Raw genomic sequence first — 19,785 nt, forward strand, 5'->3', positions numbered from 1 at the left:
ACTTGAGTAAGTAAGTAAGTAAGTAAGTAAGTAAGGATTTCCTTACCGTTCTTCTAGGTGGTAGTAATGGCTTACGGACGGTAATCGGTGGTCGGACGGAGTAACTTCCTACGGTGGTCTCCGGTAGCTTCGAAAGAGAAAAGGTCTCTCTCGAAACCTAATCTTGACTAAACTATTTAAGCTTTTTGGATCGGAGGGTGGTCGAGTGGCGGTTTAGTGGCGGCTTTGGATGAGTTTTTTGAAGAACACAAGAAGAACTCAAGAACAAGAAGAACAAAGCAAGAACAAAGGACTTCTAGAGAGAGAAGTTGAAGAATGGAAGGTGTGAGTTGCAATGGCATGGGAATGGCTCTATTTATAGCCAAAACTTTGGCTCTCTCTCCTCTCTCAAGGCCGGCCCCCCCTTCTCTCTCCATACCTCAAATTTTGACACTTGTCATGCAATCTTGGAAGATCAAGGCCTAACCCTAGGCTTGCATGGCTAAGTTTTGTACCAAAGATTTGATTATGGAAGATTTTGGAAGATTTGATGGAGAGAAAGGATAATTTGTACAAGATTTGGTCTTTAAACAATAATAGAAGGACAATTGGGAGGTAGATTTAGGCTAGGAAGAATATTTACCCATGGATTTGAAAGGATGAAGAAGATCATGGAAGGTACAATCAATCTTCCTCTCTCTCTCTCCCTCTATCTCTCTCTCTCGGCTTCCCTCTCCCTCTCTCTCTCGGCATTTCTCTCTCTCTCTCTCTCTCTCTCTCCCCCTCTCTCTCTCTCTCTAAAGTACACTATATATATATATATATATACACATATAATAACATAAAAGTACAAAAGTACTAGATTTTCAAATCCAAATACCCCATTAAAGAAATCTAATTAGGCACATGTTTGATTAAACTAATAGATATTGTACTTTTGCAAATCTAGGGTATTGATACACGTGTACAAATGCCCAATATTTAAATATAGAAGTGGTACTAAGTACCCCAATTAAATAATAGGCTAGGATTCTCCCTATTAAAATAATAATAAAGTACAAGTACTATTTTATTCAATAAAGTACTTTGAAAAATCTAGGGTTTAGATATACCCCAATATTATAATGCATAAAAGTACATGGGAATCCAAATCTTGATTATTAAAACAAAGCCTTGTACTTTGTTGGAAGATTAAGGCTATTACCCAATGGGTAATAATTCCCCTTGTGGTTAATAACCAATGGATAATAAAAGGGTGGGAGAATCCCCAATAAACAATGCATATATGTACTTTGCACATGTGAATATACACCATTAAAATACTATATCTTTGTACTATCAAAATATTTTAATGAGAGGCCTAATGTCCAATGGATAAAGATTACCCTAACATCTATTGACCAATGGGTAAAGGCAAAAGGTTCAAAGGTTCATCTAGTAACTAGGTGAGTTTGGTTGCTCGGTTCCTCCAAGTAGTCGGTTGGAATCTAATTCGATTGGCCCCGAAGGACTAGAATCTAATTACGACGGATTACTGAAAGTAAAAATAAGTAATTCAAATAAAATTCAAATATTTAATGAAATTTTTACCTACCAAAAATCAGGGCTGTTACAGTAACTTCCTTTTATTGCATTTCAATAGAACTGAATTGTTGTTGAACTACTTTGATAAATCCAAATCACTAGTGCAGGTGCCAACTGAGTGGGTGAACGAGGCTGTTCGACGCATGCTTGCGCTGGAAAGCATGGTGAGAAGAGCTGCAAATGGTCTACCATTGGACCTGCGTTATCCAGCACCCACGTCACCGCCAGTGGTCCAGAGATCTCAGGTATATCCTTCAGAAAACAATACACTCCTACTTTCAATACTTGATATATGCATCCTTGCTCAATACATAATAATCTTTGATAGCCATTGATTTTGAAGTTGATCATTCCTGTTTTTTAGACATTTGAGATACAATATGCACAATGTATACTAATGCTTAAAAATTTACAATGCAGGCACAAAGACAGGCGGCCCCTAGGAGAAAAAGTGCCAGAGATCCTCCGCAAAAGAAGTTGGCAACGAGGACTCCTATTCCTCTATCACTACCAAGCGACAGACGAGAGGTCCATAGCCGACAATCGCAAGCGAGGAAGTAGCCAGAGAGGCAGTGGCACGCACTGTGGAGCAGTACCAAATCAAGATGTGCCAGAAGCCCATGCAAGAAGAGCCGGTCCGCAATAAGCGACTAATCCTGCCCGAGGTCTTTGAGGAGGAGGATGAATAGGAGGAAGAAAGAGAAGAAGAAGAAAATGAAGAAAATAAGGAAGAGGGAGAAGAGGAAGAAGAGGGAGAAGAGGGGTCATTCGACGACAGCGGCTCTAATGACACCGCAGATGATCCTGGATACAAGTAGGATCCTAGAGAGAGAGACAACGACGACTGGCTTGGAGAGAACTGAGGGCTACTATGAAGCCTCATTTACTTTCTGCACTTTTGACTTTTGCTTTCGGGCCTACGTGCCCAAGTAGATAGGCAGATAGCGGGCGAACAGACTCCAGCTGACATTTGATAGTCATTTTGAGGCCTGCGTGCCTTTTTGATTTGCGGGCTTATGTGCCCAACTAGACATGATGACTTTGATTGACCGAAGTGCCGTACATGCAGCAACTTTCTTCATTTTGACATTGATAGATCATGGTTTAGCTATAAAATTTGCAATTTCATGGTTTCTTTACTCTTCAAATAGATTAGAGCAGATAAAAACTTCACCACTAATACCAAATTTGCATTGATGACATACTGAGACTACTCACAGACGCATATACATGTACAGATTGTGACTAGTTTGAAAGAAAATGGAAAATATATCCTAAGAACAACGAGGATACGGGAAATAAAATGAAATTTTGGGCAATAATAGGCCAAAACTCAAAATACTTCAATTGAGAAGAAACTGATGCTTTTGTAAGACCTAATATGCATAATATAACCTGCACAAATCAACGGAACTAAAAAATACATCCCGGAGCAAAACTTAGACCCAAAAGTGCCAAAAATGACATAAAAATGGACACGGGATGCAAAACACGACTCGATTATGTCCTGGACTGAAATCGACACCTCCGTATAGTCACATTAGGTCCATATGACATGTACGATATGAGAGAACAGGGTGAAAGCCTCAAACAAATTTTGATCACCCGAAATCCTAATTTGAACTTGAAATGGGTCACCGAGGGTCCAAAATCTTCGTTAAACACAATATTTCAAATCCGATGCTTGGACACAGTCACATATACCTATAGTGACTTGCTGGAACCATCAAAACTGGAAAATACCCCTCGGAACGAAAAATGACCAAAACTGGACAGTAGCTGCTGCAAACTGTCAAATTGCAGGTTGCATCATCGCGCGATGGAGTGAGTTAGTCGCGCGATGGAATGAGACCATCACGCAATGGATAGTCCCTGCTAAGCCACCTTTGTTTGACCACATCAGATCTTTAAGGCACAAAAAGCCTTGTCATTGTCCTTAGCCGACCAAGGCACCTCTAGGGCAGCTCACAGGTGTGCCTTTATAATGGAGGGGGGGAATGCCACCTTGCCTAGATATTTGGCCTAAAAAGCATGGATATTTTCCAAAGCTTGGCTATAAAAAGTCATGTCCCTGCAAATGTGAGGCACACCCTCCAAAGTTAAAACTTTCACCACCCTCACAATGGCAAATAACCTTCCCATCTTGATCAGTCCGTGGCTAATGGCCTTCGTAGCCGGAGATTGGCTTTCATTTCGGTCCCATGGGCTGGCCGCTTTTTGTTTTCTCCAAAATGTGAGGGTCCATCCTGAAATTCTGATGGCGGCCCTTCAATTCTGGAACCCGGAGGTTCATGTTTTTAGGTTCGGGGACATCGAGCTGTGCCCAACTGTGGAGGAATTCCAAGCATACCTTCAGGGGTTCGCTTCGAGCGTGATCGTCATGCCACCTTACAGAAAGAGCGTGGCAAAACTTCTGCAGTCATGTCTTGACATCTCCAAAGGAGCAGCCGAAAGCCTATTAACTGAGGGGCAGATCAATGTCATGCGCTTGATGGAGTGGTATGGGCTAGAAGGCAACACAAAGGACACCGCCTTGCAGGCTCAACGCTGATTTGCCCTGGCAATCAGTGTGCTGGCCATCAATTTACTAGTATCTCCAAATGGGTAGATTAACCCCTCGCCAGTGAGCGTTGCCGCTCAAATGGGTGCTCGAAGGAATGTGGTGCCGCTAGTTCTAGTAGAAACACTCATAGGCTTGGATTTGGTTTCTACTGGCCAAACAGACATATTTGGCAGTAGTCCACTCCTACTGCAGGCAAACTCTCACTCAGCTCACCTTTTCTAGCTTTCACACATTTACCTTTTACCTCATCTCATGGCTTAGGCTATATCGGAGCTCCTCACTTGTTTTCTCACTCAAGTTTTATATGGCTCCTTACTTGTCTTTTCACTCACTCGTATAGCTATGACTATTAGACAAATTGGGACTGCTCACAGCACCAGAGGCAAACTGGCCTCACCTGCCTAGTCGAATGCATCAGCGAGGAATGATCTACCCCTAGATGTCCGTACACTAGTGGTACACATTTATGAAGGAACTGTTGCCAAATGAAATCTTCTGGAGGCATGAGGCCCTAAACATACCGGACATGGCCATTAATTTTGCTTGTTTAGAAAGGATGGTGATAGCCGGACTGATTGCTTTCACATTCTACATTCCCGGTCGCATTCTCCGTAAACTAGGGATAAATCAAGGGCTACATAGAGCCAGGGTTGAGACTTTCCATATCCCTGCATTCACTACCTAAAAATCTGACAGGATATGAGCACAATTGGGGCCTGAGGCAACTTGGTGGAGCGAAACCAGATTTCATCACAGAACTCAAGCATCGCTATAAAGCATGGCTAAGAAGAGAAGTTGCAAAGAGGCAAAATGTTGGCTGACTCCTGACAAGACTCGAATGATCTAGAGTAAACTGTGAGCCCATTAAGGCCTCTAGCATTTTATTCTATTTTTATGCTTAACTGTTTTAAAGACTTTGCTCAGCTGTGTAATAAAAGTAGTAGTTTGAATAAAATTGAAAGATTTAAAGCTTTCTCCTTTTGATCCAAATGTTGAGCACCATGTCGCTTTGAACGTTGAGGGAAATTCCATAATGGCAAACCATGGATCAAGTTGATGGAATGTGACCAAATCTCACGAAGAGACTGCCTACGTATCCTCTTTTAAGGAATCAGGTCAAAACGTAGTTCAAGCAAAGGTTCGCTCAAGTATTTTTGCTCTCCTTTTACGCTCTAACTTTTGCCTAGTGCTGCCACTTCGGGTTTTCAGCCTAGCGAGCTTTTGATTATTGCCTATTTATTTTGCATAAACCACCTTCTCAAGTTTTCGATCCAGTAGGCTTGCTCTAATTTTTGCTTGGAACCACCGACCCTTGTGGTTTTCGGCCCAACAAGCTTCTCTCAGGGATAGTAACACTTGAGTTGATCCAAGTTAACCAAAGTGGCGAACTCGTTGCCATCGAGGTCTATGAGTTGAGCTGCTCCCCCAGAAAGTATTGTCTTGATGATGTAAGGCCCCGAACGCTTCGAACGGAATTTGCCACGGGGATCGAATACAGTCGCCCGAATCTCCTTTGTAACCATATCCCCCTCGATTACGTCCCTAGTCTTCACTTTCTTGTTGAATGCCCAGGTGATCCTTTGCTGATACCCCTGAACATGATACAAGGCACAAAGTCTCCTCTCATCAAAGAGCATGAGTTCAACGAACCTCCTGCTGAGCCATTCAGATTCCATGAGTCCACATTCTACCATGATTCTCAATGATGGTACTTCAAGCTCGATGGGGAGTACTGCTTCCATCCCGTAAACTAAAGAATAGGGTCTCGCTCCTGTCGATGTTCGAATTGACGTCCGATACCCCCAAAGTGCTAGAGGTAGTTGCTCATGCCAGTCCCAGGCAGATTTAGCGGACTTTTTGATAACCGTCTCACTATTCTTGTTTGCCACCTCGACAGCTCCATTTGTTTGAGGACGATAGACCGTCGAATGATGGATCTGGATCTTGAACTCCTTAAAAAGCTTCAAAACCCTGCCCTTGAAGTGCGTCCCATTATCTGACACAAACGCTTGAGGTACACTGTATCGATAGATGATGTTCTTTCTAATAAAGTGAGCAACCTGAACTGCAGTTAGAGTTTTATAGGACTAAGCTTCCACCCACTTGGTAAAGTAATCTATCGCTACTAAAATGAACCTGTGACTGTTCGAAGCAAATGGTTTGATCATGCTAATGACATCAATGCCCCACACAGAGAAAGGCCAAGGAGAAGTCATGCTAAAGCGGTTAGAAGGAGGTACATGCATTAGGTTGGCATGGATCTGGCACTTATGACAATGCCGTACATAATCCACACACTGAGACTCCATTGTGGACCAGAAGTAACCCTGCCGTAGGATCTTCCTAGCAAGAATGACACCACTCATATGAGGACCACAGACTCCTTCATGAACTTCTTCCATAATCCTTGTGGCTTCAGAACCATTAACACAGAGTTTGTGCATCCCACAATAGGATCTCTTGTATAGCTTCCCTCCACAAATGATATATTGGGCAGCCAGCCTTCGTAACGCGAGTTGATCCTTTTTAGAAGCTTCAGTCGGATACTCGCCACTCTCAACAAAGTTCCATATGTCATGGTACCAGGGTAGGCCATCATCTACATCATCGATGGCGTTGACCAACTGATAGGCAGGATAGTCCCGCTGTTTGATCAAAATAGGGCGGAGTCTGACACCCAAGGGAAGTTCCACCATAGAAGCCAAGGTTGCCAAGGCATCGGCAAATTGATTCTTCAAGCGGGGAATGTGAGTGAAAGTAATCTTGTTAAAACGAGGAATAAGATCTTCGAAGTCCTGATGATAAAGTTTCAATTTCTCTTCACGAACTTTCCAGTCCCCATTAGCTTGAGATACAACAAGATTAGAATCACCAATGACCTCGAGTTTTTCAACGCCGAGGGTGAGAGCGGCCTCCATACCAACAATACAAGCCTTATACTCAGCTTGGTTATTTGTGACATCGAAATTGCGCTTGAACGCGAGCGGAATGTGAGAGCCATCAGGCGTAATCAATAGTACTCCGATCCCATATCCCTTCTGATTGGCCGCTCCATCAAAGTAGAGTGTCCACACATCTTCGACAGCTATTAGCACTTCCTCATCTGGGAATACAAAATCTGAATCTTCTGGTCCATCGACAAGGTGATTAGCCAAAAACTCAGTAACTGCTCGCCCTTTGACAGATTTCCTTGTAACGTACTCGAGGTCAAACTCTGCCAATAAGAGTAACCACCATGCTAACTTACCAGTAAGCGCTGGCTTCTCAAATAGATACTTGAGAGGACCCATTCGAAAAATCAACTTCACTAGATAAGCCAGCATGTAGTGTCTGAACTTCTTAGAAGCCCAAACGAGAGCCCAACATGTCTTTTCCATAGCGGTGTAGCGTTCTTCACATCCGACCATTTTCTTGCTTAAGTAGTAAATGGCCTTTTCGACACCCTTATGTCCTTATTGAGCTAGTAAACACCCCATAGACGAAGGATTCACAGTCAAATAAAGTATCAAAGGTTTCCCGGGAACTGGCGGCATGAGAACTGGAGGATTTTGCAAGTAATTCTGAATAGACATGAAAGCCGCTTGACACTTTTCTGTCCATACAAATGGGGTGTTCTTAAGAAGATGAAACATCGGCTTGCAAGTCAAAGTTAACTTGGTGATGAATCTGCTGATGAATCTGCTGATGAACTGAACCTTCCCCAAAAAGCTCTGCACTCCCTTTTCAAACTCTGGTGGCTTCATCTCAAGTACAGCCTCTATTTTCGATGGGTCAACTTCAATTCCATGAGTAGTGATCAAAAAGCCAAGCATTTTACCCGCTGTGACTCCAAAAGTGCACTTCTGCGGATTGAGACGCATTCTATACTTACGGAGTCGCTCGAAGAACTTTCGAAGAACAGGGATATGCCCCTCATGAGTTTTTGACTTGGCAATCATGTCATCCACATAGACTTCAACCTCTTTGTGCATCATGTCGTGAAAAATGGTCGTAGCAGCATGCTAATAAATAGGACCAGCATTCTTCAAACCAAACGGCATGACCAAATGGCAGTAAGTTCCCCATTCAGTGATAAACGTCGTTTTCTCACAGTCTTCTGGTGCCATGAGAATCTGATTGTAACCTGAGAAACCATCCATGAATGAGAGCATGGCATGCTCTGTCGTATTATCAACAAGCACATTGATATGTGGCAAGGGAAAATCATCTTTAGGACTTGCTTTGTTCAAGTCCCTGAAATCGATGCATACTCGGATTTGTCTGTTCTTCTTGGGAACGGGAACAATATTAGCAACCCAAGTAGGATATTGAGAAACCATAAGAAAACAGGCGTCAATCTGCTTAGTGACCTTATCCTTGATATTCTGCACCCAATCCGGCCTAATCCGCCTTAGTTTTTGTTTCACAGGTTTAGCATCTGGTAGTAGAGGAATTCGATGCTCCACTATTTCTGGGTCAATGCCGGGCATGTCTTGATGAGACCATGCAAAAATATCACCAAATTCCGTGAGCAGTTCTTTGAAATCCTGATGTTCCTCGGGGACAAGGTGGAGCCCACTTGAACCATTCGGGGATCACTCTCATCTTTCAAGTTTAAAGAAACTACTTCTTCTTTTAATGGCTGAGCATGCCTTTCATCTTCCCTTTCGATGAAGGTACAGACTTCCTTGGAAATATTCCCATCAAAATCTATCCCTTCATCGTCAGGGTCGACACAGTTTATGTATAAATCATCAAAGTAGTCAGAAGTACATTCTTTCATTCCAAAAGACCCCTCAGGGCTACCAAGTACAGCAGAGTAAAACTCAAAATAAAAGCTATGACATGGAGGGCCGAGAGGCACAAACTCCGATTCAGAGCTAGACTTAGACTCAGAAGACTCAATAGACTCCGTGTCAGACTCAAACTCAGACACGTCATCAATGCAAGTTAAGCGTGGTTTGAAAATGCAATTTTTAAGGCCACCCTTGGCTTCTGTGATAAGGGAGGTGGGATCCTCGAGGGCATCGGGCCCGAGCATGAGCACTTCGGCTTCTTGAGCTTCCTCGGCCAAACCCACTTGGGAGAACGCATGAAATAGCTGCTCCAAGCTTCCTTGATTGAAAGATCCCAGTCAGTCAATCTTGACCTTCGGCTGGCTGAGCTTCTTCTTGAATCTCATCCTAGCTGGCTCCTCATCGCTGTCCGACCAGGTGTCGTTAGTGAAAATCTCAAAACCTGGTAGCAGCTCCCCGATCTCTTAATCGATAAAGGGCTCAGCCTGTCCTGTGTAAATGGTGTTTCCTTTCTTGCACACGAACTAGCTGTCAAGATCACCGTAGAGGGTTTGAGGTTTTCCCATACATTTCCTTCTTTTGGCATCATTGGTTGAGGCGATGTACCCCAAACCAAAGCGGCCCTTGCAGGAAAGAAAGGTAGGGAATTTCGGGATCCCTTGTTAGTGAATCCCTAAGCCCAGCCTGGGTAGATAGGACATCCTCCTCATAATATCCAAAGCAATAGAGCTTATGATGAAGTCTCCATCCACGTTGATAGCCAAAACCGAACCAAATGTATCAAAAGAGAAACCCCCCAGATCAACATCCTCCTCGCCATGCATGATTTCTAGAACAGGAGTACCATCTTTCTGAACGGGCAAATCCCAAAATCTCCGCAGATAGTTAATGTGCCAGTTGGAAGTCCCAACATGACTTTTTGGTGAAGAGTAGATGGGACAGCCATAATATCAGACCTATGGAGCCATGGCCTGCCAAGTAGAAGATTGAAAGTAGCCAGGATGTCGACAACATGGAATTCAACATCCATTTCAAAGCCCTCAGCATCGAGCTTGAGCATCAGCATACCCTCAACTACACGACGAGTGCTGTCGTATGCCTTAACAGCGAGATTGGAAGGTGCAAAGTCCTTCTTAGTTAATCCCAGACGGTAAGCCACCCTCAAAGGGCAAACATTGATCGCTGAACCATTGTCAATGAGAACAGTCGAAACCCAGAGTCCTCGGCATTTGACAGTGATGTGCAAGGGGCGATTATGGTCGACCCCTTCAACTGGTAGGTCTTTATCGGTGAAGATCACGGTGTGTTTGGAAGTAGGTGGGAGGATGAGGAATATCATTGCTTCAGGGGTGATATCAGCTTGGAGCTCAAGGCGAGAGAGGGTGTGGCAAAGCTTCTGACGATGCTCACGGGAGGAACAGATCAGTCCCCAAATCGATATAGCAGCGGGAATCCGCTCAAGTTTTTGAATCATGTCCGCGTTTGGTGTGCCAGCAGGTACCTCAAACGGTGCAGACCTTGGGAAGGTAGAGGGCTCGTTCCTTTGGTTAGAAGGGTTGGACGAACTCCCAGCTTGCAAATTAGCAGGCTGAAAAATCTGTCCACTCCTCGTAACATTGTGAACATTCCCCAAATAGGGCACAACCTGAGGGTCTTGATCAACATCCCAGATGTCAGCAGGGACCTCTCCCAGTTTGCGCTTTCCTTTGTCTATTGCTGGTGCTAATGTAGGCACTTCCATGTCTAAACCCAAATCTTCAGCCAAGTCTTTTACCAGCAGCGTGTCCCAGAAGTTCGAATCCTTGACTGCCGTGACCTCTGCAATAGGTTCTGGATCGGCAACCAAAGGAACGTCCTAAAGTCTGCCATCAGCCAAAGAGCGATTAACAGTCTAGACTTCTGTCCCAACTTGGACATTGACTATATCGTCAACGTCCTAAAGATCGACCGGCGGGACAAGGTCTATGACCACGATACCGCAGTCTTCCCTACTTGGGAAAGGAACTGTAGGGCGCGGAAGCTCCTCATCAACGATGTAGAAAGTAGGGTCATGCTCGACATCAGATACCGAGTTGACAAGCCTGTCGATGGTAGAGGGGAAAAAGCATTCCCCTAAAAAGCGAGGCTCTTCCTGAACAAAATCGTCCTTTACAAAGTGAGTCATATGATCTGGCAAAGCGTAGCCTTAAAGAGGATTAGTGTCAAAATCCAACAAAAATTGCCAAGCGGGCTCAGGATCCCAATAGTATTCCTCTTCGGGAAGCAAAGGTTTCGGCTGTTCAAATACCATATACAAGGAGATACGATGGGATCGAGCATCGCCTGGTCATATCCAACCTGCCATTCTTCATTCCAGGCCTGATCAATAGGAACATGCTCATGGAGTGGGAGATACTTGGGATACAATGGGAAACCTTCTAGTTCAAGTTGGTACCACTCTTGGATCAAAGGAGCGGCATAATCATCGCTGTCGGCTATAGACTAGCCCACGGCCTACATGCTGAGCTCAGGCTCTAGCTCAAACAATGCTGGTAGTGCAGCCCTGAATAGGCTTTCAAGGTTCCAAGAAGAACTGGGATCTGTTATGATCAGGATAGGATCACGACGAGTCGAGGTAGGACCAAGTCGTATAGGCTGAATAGGGTCATCATGCAGATCACTGATGATCTCATTGAAGAGATCGAGACCTGTCTGCAGGAGTTGAAGAGTTGGATTAGGATAAGAAGGCTCACCAATGAACATGAGTTCTACTTCTAGCTCCAACGGCATGGTTACGATCGGTTTGGGTTGATTCATTGGGATTATATGGTTGGTAGGGTTGAATATAATAGAGTTGGGATTGATCTGAGTGGAGCTGAGGGATATGTAGCTGATGTGTGGGACAGCTTTATGGTTGGGCATGGAATTAGATAGGATGTTTGGTTTTTGTGATGGTGAAGGTGGAGCCTGAAGGGTCCCTTCATCTATAAGATCCTGAATTGCATGACGGAGCGAAAGTAGGAGTCTGTAAGATGGCCAGCCCCTTGGTGGTAAGCGCGGTAGAGATTGGCTTTGAAGTTAGGTGATGAGTTTTTAGGTAGAGGAGTTGGATCAAGGGGCTTTAGATGCCCTGACTTGATCAACTTTTCCATAACAGAGGATAATGGTGCCTCAAACGCGAAGAAGCTGTGAGGTTGATTGCGAGGTCGATTGCTCTGTGGAGTCTGCACTTGATTGACATCGGCAATGTGATTGGTGGCATTGGAGGAAAAGGTATTGGTGCCACTAGTTGCTGTGTTGGAGAAAGTCCCACCCCCAAATAGTGCATTGGTGTTGCCTGAGTATGCCCGAGGTTTTGATTTTGGAGGGTTATAGGACTCTCCCCTTGATAGAATACCACTTTGCAGCACATTCTCGATGGCCAAGCCAGAGCCAAAGAAGGTTTTAAAGTTAGCCGACGCTTGAACGAGAACCAAATGTTTGGCGTAGTCTGGCTGAAGGTTACGGGAGATAATGCGGAGTTGGTCTTTCTCGCTGGGACGCTCAGTCATTAGGGCGGCTTTGGCCCTCCACCTCTTGACAAAGTCCGCGAAGGACTCTTTGGCTTCCATCTTGGTGGCTTCAAGTTCCCCGTGTCGTCATTTCAATAGGGAATTATAACTGTACTGCAAAATAAACGCAACAGCAATATCTTCCCAAGTCCCCCTCTTGGCAATGTCGAGTGACAAAAACCAATGGAAGGCAGGGCCGGAGAGAGTCTGAGGGAAGAGTTGCGACATGGCTTCGGGCTCAACTAATAAGAGCTTCATATCAACATGGTAACTGTAGAAATGTGTCTTAGGATCACCACTGCCATCAAACTTGGCCAGGTCAGGCATTTTGAACTTGTCGGGGAGCTTGGCATTGGGATGCTAACAAAAATGGTCCAAGTCAATTCCCCCAGCACTGATCTTTTCAGATTGCAGATGGATTCCTCCAGCTTGGTGATCTTGGCCATGAGAGCGGTCAAATCAGGGTTTTGAGCAGGCCTAATGACACCAGGGTTCAGATTTTTTGCTATTGGGCGAGCTTCTCTCAGATTGGGCTGAATAATGAGTCGCCCTGCTTGATTCAAATCCTCTACAAAGATAGGTTCTACATGAACATCCTCATCGACCTCGCCTCCCGCTTCTGTTACTGGCAGAAGACGAGTGTTAAAGAGGTCGTTCGATCGGGTAGCATTGGCATCTGTCTGTGTAGCTCTCTGTTGCATGGTGGCGATGCTATTCTAGAGGTTTGCGAACATAGCTTCCACAGTGAGTGGTTGGGGTTGATCTGCCATGACCGAGGTTTCAGAGGAATTGGATGAAGATGAAAGAGTTGGTGACATTGGGGGTTTCACTTCCTGAATAACCGATGACGAGCCTGACTAAAGAGTAGCCAACAGAGAACACGGAGAGTCTTCTGTTGTGACTGACTAGGATTGCAACTTGACGAGCCTTTGAACCGGATTCTGATGCAGACGTTCCAAAGTGGGTTTGCCTTTCTGCTTCGATATTCTTCGTTGCGGTGCAATGATTTAGAACTTTGCTTGCAGTAAAGTAAGAAAAGGCTCAATAGGGGTCCTACAGTAACTTTAATCTAAATAAAAGACTAAAGTGATAGCACAGCCAACGTCATCAGTGTCGCCCTAGACTCTAGAACTAGAAGACAAGTCTGTCACAAGATGTTCGGACACTGCCAGAATCCTCATAATTCTTTTCGAAGGTGTATCCTTACCTAAAGCTAATGATCCCAAAGGATGTCAAAAAGGACCTAAACTTTTCACTATTTCACTGTTTGGAGTTTCAACTTTGAGATTGGAACAACTTGGTGTATGGGGATGAAAACGATTGATGCTTCGGGTCAACCTGGAGTGCAACGGCTTATTCGTGCCTCTTCACCGGAACCCTAATCTGCAAGACAGACAAAGGGTGAGCGCACCTCTGCCTCTCGTGGCAAAGGCCCTCCGATGCCAAGGTTAGTATCACGTACTGGTCAATAAACCCTAATTATCAGTACGTGAATAGTAAGAATGCCAAGAATTGTGTACCTTTTACCTCCAAGTTTACCTCGTATTTATAGATTCACGGATGCTTGCTGCCCAAGTATCCCTGTTCCCCTAGGATTCCTATCTCGTATAGGAACCCAGGATCTCTTGGATTCTCGTGCCATTATCGGTCTTGTTAGCTTAACCCTTCCAGGACTCTTTTCCATGGTTAGCCAAACATCCCCATTCACATCGGGTGTCTTTCCCTGACCCTATATACTCGGGATCTTATTTTCTTACGGAATAACACCGTTCTGGAACCTTCTAGAGCATTCCTGCCGCTTTAACATTTAAGGCTGCCTTTCCTACAGTACACTACCTGTTCGGCTATCTCATTGTCGAACAGATTGCCTGGTCCTGTGACCTCACGTGCAACTGGTCCTTATCATTATATTTGGACAAATGACTTCACATGTCTTTTATCCTTACAATCGCCGAACAGACTATATGGACAAATGACTTCTCATGTCGCTAGCCCATATCACCGTTCACCGCCCTACCCGGTGGTACCACCTGTCGTATGAAGTACGTGCTTCCGTACATCACGTGTTCGGCAACTAACTGTACCTGTTCGGGAATACCTCCCTACACTTGGTATGAAAGTCATGATACTATGACCAGAATGGCATGAGCGGCACTGCGGTATTAGCCGGGCGGTGTAAGTGACGAGGCACTTGTTACCTAATTGGTGTAAGCATCATGGCACTCTCTGTGTTTGTTCCTTATTTTCTGTTTGAAACCCCAATCAGGCATACAAGCAAAGGTGTAGAAAGCTTTTGATTTTTCTAAAGTCCCTTGTTCTAAGGACTTGAAATTGAAAACGTGCATCATTGTGATGCACGACTCTTCATTGGGCAAAAGCAACGTCCTAATAGGCTTAAGACAGACTTGGAAGATCGAGCACCTAAAAGGCGCCCTAAACATGCTCCTACGCGAGACGAAATGTATGTACAGTTCATGCAATAGGGAAAGCAGTAACACGTAGATAGTATATGGGGTTAGATGCAAATAGATCTTACCCTGTAGGTTCCTATCCTAGTTTGAAGAGTGCTAGTGCTTTGTATATGCAAAGGCTGGTTTTGGCTTGTAACAGGTTCCTCGGACTAAAGCCAATATATACCTCCCACTGCCAGCGTAGCCACAGAGCAACAGTCGAACAGTAGAATGACTTATCATCGTCAAAGGTTGTTGGTCATTCGGGGTCCCCGGGCTTCGGTAAACCGTGCCGGATTGCCAAAACGATCCAACGAGGCTTATCCCACATCGATGCAAATGAAGAATGCCGAAAATTGATTTAAGAAGAGAAGAATCACAAAATCTCAAAATGCCTTTTCAAATTTGGCTCACTTTATTTAGTCCATTTGAAAAGGAAACTACACAAATGATCAATCGAAAAAGTCCCAGATTAGATTGGCCGGACACAAGGTCCTGTTAAATCACCAATCCGATCTTCGGCAGCGCGAAGCTCACCGTTTTAACAGACTTTTAAAGGATTGTTCATAAGTGTATTTAAACTTTTAAGCATGGATTAATATTGGTTTGATTATCCCCAGCAGAGTCGCCACTATGGGCAGCATGCGCTTTGGAATTTTTGGATTCCAAAAATGCAAGGGCCTGGAATCGAGGGAGCGCGAGCACGGATGGCAAGGTCTCAAAAATACAGAGTTGCCACTCAGGTTTTGAAGGTCCGACACCCAAGGAACCGTATTTCGAAGCACGTGCCACGCTGTTTGATTTGAAAGAATGAAAGAACTAGTCTGTCATAACCATATCTGGGTTCGGGAGCCAGGTTAGGCATTTTGTTAAAATATTTGCTATTCTTCTTTTATTTAAACAATTTCTAGCCAATTAGGGTGGGGGAACAGTTAATCGGGATTCAAAACTGTAACATTTTGTAGGATGTGATTGAAAAATAGCATGGATGAACAATATACTAGAAAATAAATGAGATAAAACCCAACACTGTGACTGGATATCAAAACAGTGCGTTGGATATGAATTTGACACAAACAGTGGTCAACTTGAATGCATGAATCTGCCAGCATACAAGTCCAGACCCACTTAATCGCGCGAGGGTCAATATCTTCCCAACAGGTTAAGTTTTGCCTCCCTCTGGGCTCTGGAAGGACCAGTGCACACCCAGGGTCAAACCAAGCAATTTATATGTACTGAAAGTAAATAATAATTACAAACACAATAAATGGAATTGAGATACAACCCCTAAACAGTGGGGGGTATTAAAACAAAGGCCAAAGGCCAAACTGCCCATGCAAGGGCGACCCCTGGAAACAAGCTGACCATCGTGTGATGGAGTCAGATCATCGCGTGATGGAGTCAGATCATCGCGTGATGGAGTCAGATCATCGTGTGCGGGTCATGACTGGACTTCCAGGAATTACTTTGCATGCCTGGGCTCTAAGACATTTTCAGAAGCAACCCAAGGGCATTCTAGAGTGACTAAATAAACATTCTAAGCTAAACCATGAATTTTAAGATGCAAGTCAAGTGATTAATTCTTATCATGCTTCAAAGTGATTTATAACAATACGGAAAATAAAAAAATGACTAGCATCCTATCCCCACGAGGACCGTCGCGTGCTGACTGGGACAGTCGTGCGCGTGAATGGCTCCATTGCGCGTAGGAGTGCTAGTGCATGATTTAGAGCCATGACTGGTATTAATTACCAGCCTTGACCCTGCCAGCCCCCTTCAGGGATCAAAATAGTACATAGGCAGAAAATTTATACCTTTGCTTGAATGATATGAAAATGGCTTGAAAAAGGTGATAGAGCTTGTGAAATAAGTGTATGAAGATGGCAACAGTAAAAGGAATATCAAGTGCTTTAGGGTTTGTGTAGCCTTTTTTTGCTTGATTTTTTGGTAACCTTGATCTTTGAGGACCAATGGGGTATATATAAGAGGTGAGAGAGTGCTTGGTGGGTGGAGGACTTGGCCTAGCAACCAGCCAACAAGGCTGGCCAGCCTTCTTTGGTGGAGAAATAGGCCAACAAGGTGATGGGAGTGGTTGTGAGGGTAGTGCAACCCATGCACCTACAAAACGCTGTTCAGTCGACGAAAACGGGGTTCCACAGGTCAGTAGCCCCCTAATCATCAGAAAATCCAACTGGAAAAAGGTGAAAGTGACAGGTGTTGACCATCGCGTGACTGTTAAACCAACCCTCGAGATGGTCAACAGGCAAGGCTTTGGCTTTGACCAACACCTGGCAGATAAAGCATCGCGCGTGAGATCCATTTCAACGCGCGATGGTCAATCTTGAGGTCAGGGTTTTGACTTAGGGTTTTGGGGTTCAGGATAGGTTCCACTCATTTCAAGCTCAAACCATTTCATTCTCTAAACTGTTTTTGATCTGATTCATCATCGGGGAAACAAGAAACCGAAAAACAAAGTAAAACAACTTGGAGATCCAGATTGGGGTGTCTACAAAAACGTAAAGAGAGAAAAAGAAGGGTTTTGAGTGGTCTTGTGTGTGCTATGTTTTGGATGTGAAGTAAGCTTTGTAAAGCTTGGATTTATGAAAGAAAATTCAGTTTTCTTGTGCCCAAATAAGTCTACTTCCTCCTCTGTTTTACTGCTGGAAAAATTGCACATTAATTTGTAGCTCACTTGTGTGCAGAAAATCTGCTCTGTTCTGCTGCGTTTCTGTTGTGGTTTTTGCTCAGTTTAAGACTGTTTTGTGTGATATTTGTGTTTCTTTTTTGGGTACCTTATTCCCCCCAGCAAGGATGGCTTAAATGTCTAACACTTAGAATCTTCCTTGGAGTCCAAACAAATTAAACAAATAACTCATTTTTGTTTCATTTTAGGTTCACACAAATCACGTTTTGGAGTAGTATCTAATAACTGCATGCTTATCATCTTTTCTAACTAATCCTTTTGTTTTCCATCTAGCCTAATGCTGACAAGTGACAAGTGAGGAATTTCTATTTCCTCACCTGTTAGTAACTTAAATCTTGATGAGTTGTCACCTGAAAACATTAGGGGGTGGGTGGGTAAGTGTTGCGACTTTCAACAAAAAAAAAAGTGATTGAAACCTAGCAGTAGGAGTAGGGTAATGTTTTTTGACCCAACAGAAACAAATATAGTAAACAACTTTGTGGTTTTGAAATTGTCAAGGGGAATGCCAGCATAAACATGGGTTGGCCAGGGTCATTAGGAAGGACATTTTAACCACTTGACTCGATCGGCATATTTGATAAATTATAGTGCATGTGCTCACACAGCTTTTTCAAAAACCTGTTATGCTAAAGGTAACAGGTTTTAGCTTTACACTGTTGAGTTTTCTTTGATCCCATGTGCACCATCTGGATGGGAATCACGACTGTCCGCACACCTTGGTTAAGACCCAAGTTGTGCTCACTATTTGAGTGTTTGTGTGTTCGGAAGGAAGCATCAAGATAGGAGTCATAACCGGCCCAATCTAGTAGTCGTACTGTAGTATTAATTAGCATTCATGAGCCATGCTTGACTTTGTTATACCCACCACCACCTCTCTTGTTAGTCCAAGATAAGAAGCACAGATGCAGATACGGGACACGGACACGATACGTAAGGAGAGTAACGGTATGCGTATCGGATACCGATATGTGGTACGGAGGCCAAAATAGAGTATCCATGCTTTAGAGGTAGCTTAAGCATTAAATTCAGACTCATTCGTTATTTGTGTGTTTTACTTGTTATATATGTTCACAGTCTCATTGGTCATTTACAATGATTTTTTACTATGCAATTTTTAGGATGATATGGAAAAAATTGAACATGATACACCAAGCTCACCTTCAAATAATCTGAAAGAAGATGCTCTTTCTAATTGAAATGTTTAGTAGAAATTGTAATGACTCCATCAAATTAAAATGTTTGCTTCTACCATATGTAGGTTTATGGGTTGATAAAGAAGTGTTGTTGTGACTTTTTGCAATTTTTTGCTGAAGATATAGGTATGATCTTGCTAGTGTGGTGGCTGTCATTATCGCTTGGTTGGTTGAAGCCTTTTTGTTGATACTTATGGGGTGGATAGATTTTGGAAGGACTGTCTTGGTTGAAGCCTTTTTATTAATATTTTGGTGTCAAGGTTTGAACTCCACTTTTGGGATACATAGATGTTTTGGAAGGCCTTTTTGTTGATATTTGATGACAAGGCTTGTACTCCACTTTTGGGATACATAGATATTTTGGAAGGCCTTATTGTTGATATTTGGAGACAAGGCTTGTACTAGATAGAAATGTTGGAAGGACATTTAGTATATTGAATTTCTTTTATAATGGTAATCACTTTGATGTTCGGAGACATTTTGTTTGTTTTGTATTGCCAAGGAAGTCATTGGAGCTGCCATCTTCTTTTTTTTAAGCATTGCATGAACTTGTTATGTGGATTGCTATTCAGGTTGGATTGTAGGTTGTATAAAGTCAAGAAACCTGCGAAAAATCAGTTGGAATAGCAGGTCGAAAATGTTGTAAAAAATTTACAATGGATAGCGGGGCAAAAATTTATGGTGAATAATAGAAGCTCGTAAACCTTGAATTTACAGCATTCCTTGGATGTTGTGGAAACTTGTAACGACCATGATTTTCGATAAATAAAAATTTCGTTAAATATTTAAATTTTATTTTAATTACTTGGATTTCTTTTAAAATTTTGTTTTTATTTCTAATAATCCGTCATAATTAGATTTGAGATTTATAAAATTATATCTTTTCGTCCCAAACAGTTTAGTCCTTTTCTAAAGACAAGTATGCTTGTAGAAGCACTTGTATATTTTCTTAGCAAGTTAAATAAAATCCTAAAATTATATTTCTTTGCTAGAAATCCTACATGGCA

At 43.3% G+C, this 19,785-nt stretch overlaps 1 protein-coding gene across 7 annotated transcripts in view; it reads left to right on the top strand.

The window, feature by feature from the left end:
* The window catches only part of LOC131301533 (uncharacterized), a 66,823-nt gene extending 47,571 nt beyond the window's left edge, over positions 1–19,252 (top strand). For all 7 annotated transcript variants that reach the window (XR_009191320.1, XR_009191319.1, XR_009191322.1 and 4 more), the window contains one exon: positions 18,844–19,252. Coding sequence is in view for 1 of the 7 variants with exons in the window: in XM_058327888.1 (XP_058183871.1) it covers positions 18,844–18,966 (123 nt within the window). In the remaining 6 variants the exon portion in view is untranslated. The remainder of the gene's footprint in view (positions 1–18,843) is intronic.
* The last annotated feature ends 533 nt before the right edge of the window (positions 19,253–19,785 follow it).

Source organism: Rhododendron vialii, chromosome 9a, assembly GCF_030253575.1.
Source record: "Rhododendron vialii isolate Sample 1 chromosome 9a, ASM3025357v1".
NCBI lineage: Eukaryota > Viridiplantae > Streptophyta > Magnoliopsida > Ericales > Ericaceae > Rhododendron > Rhododendron vialii.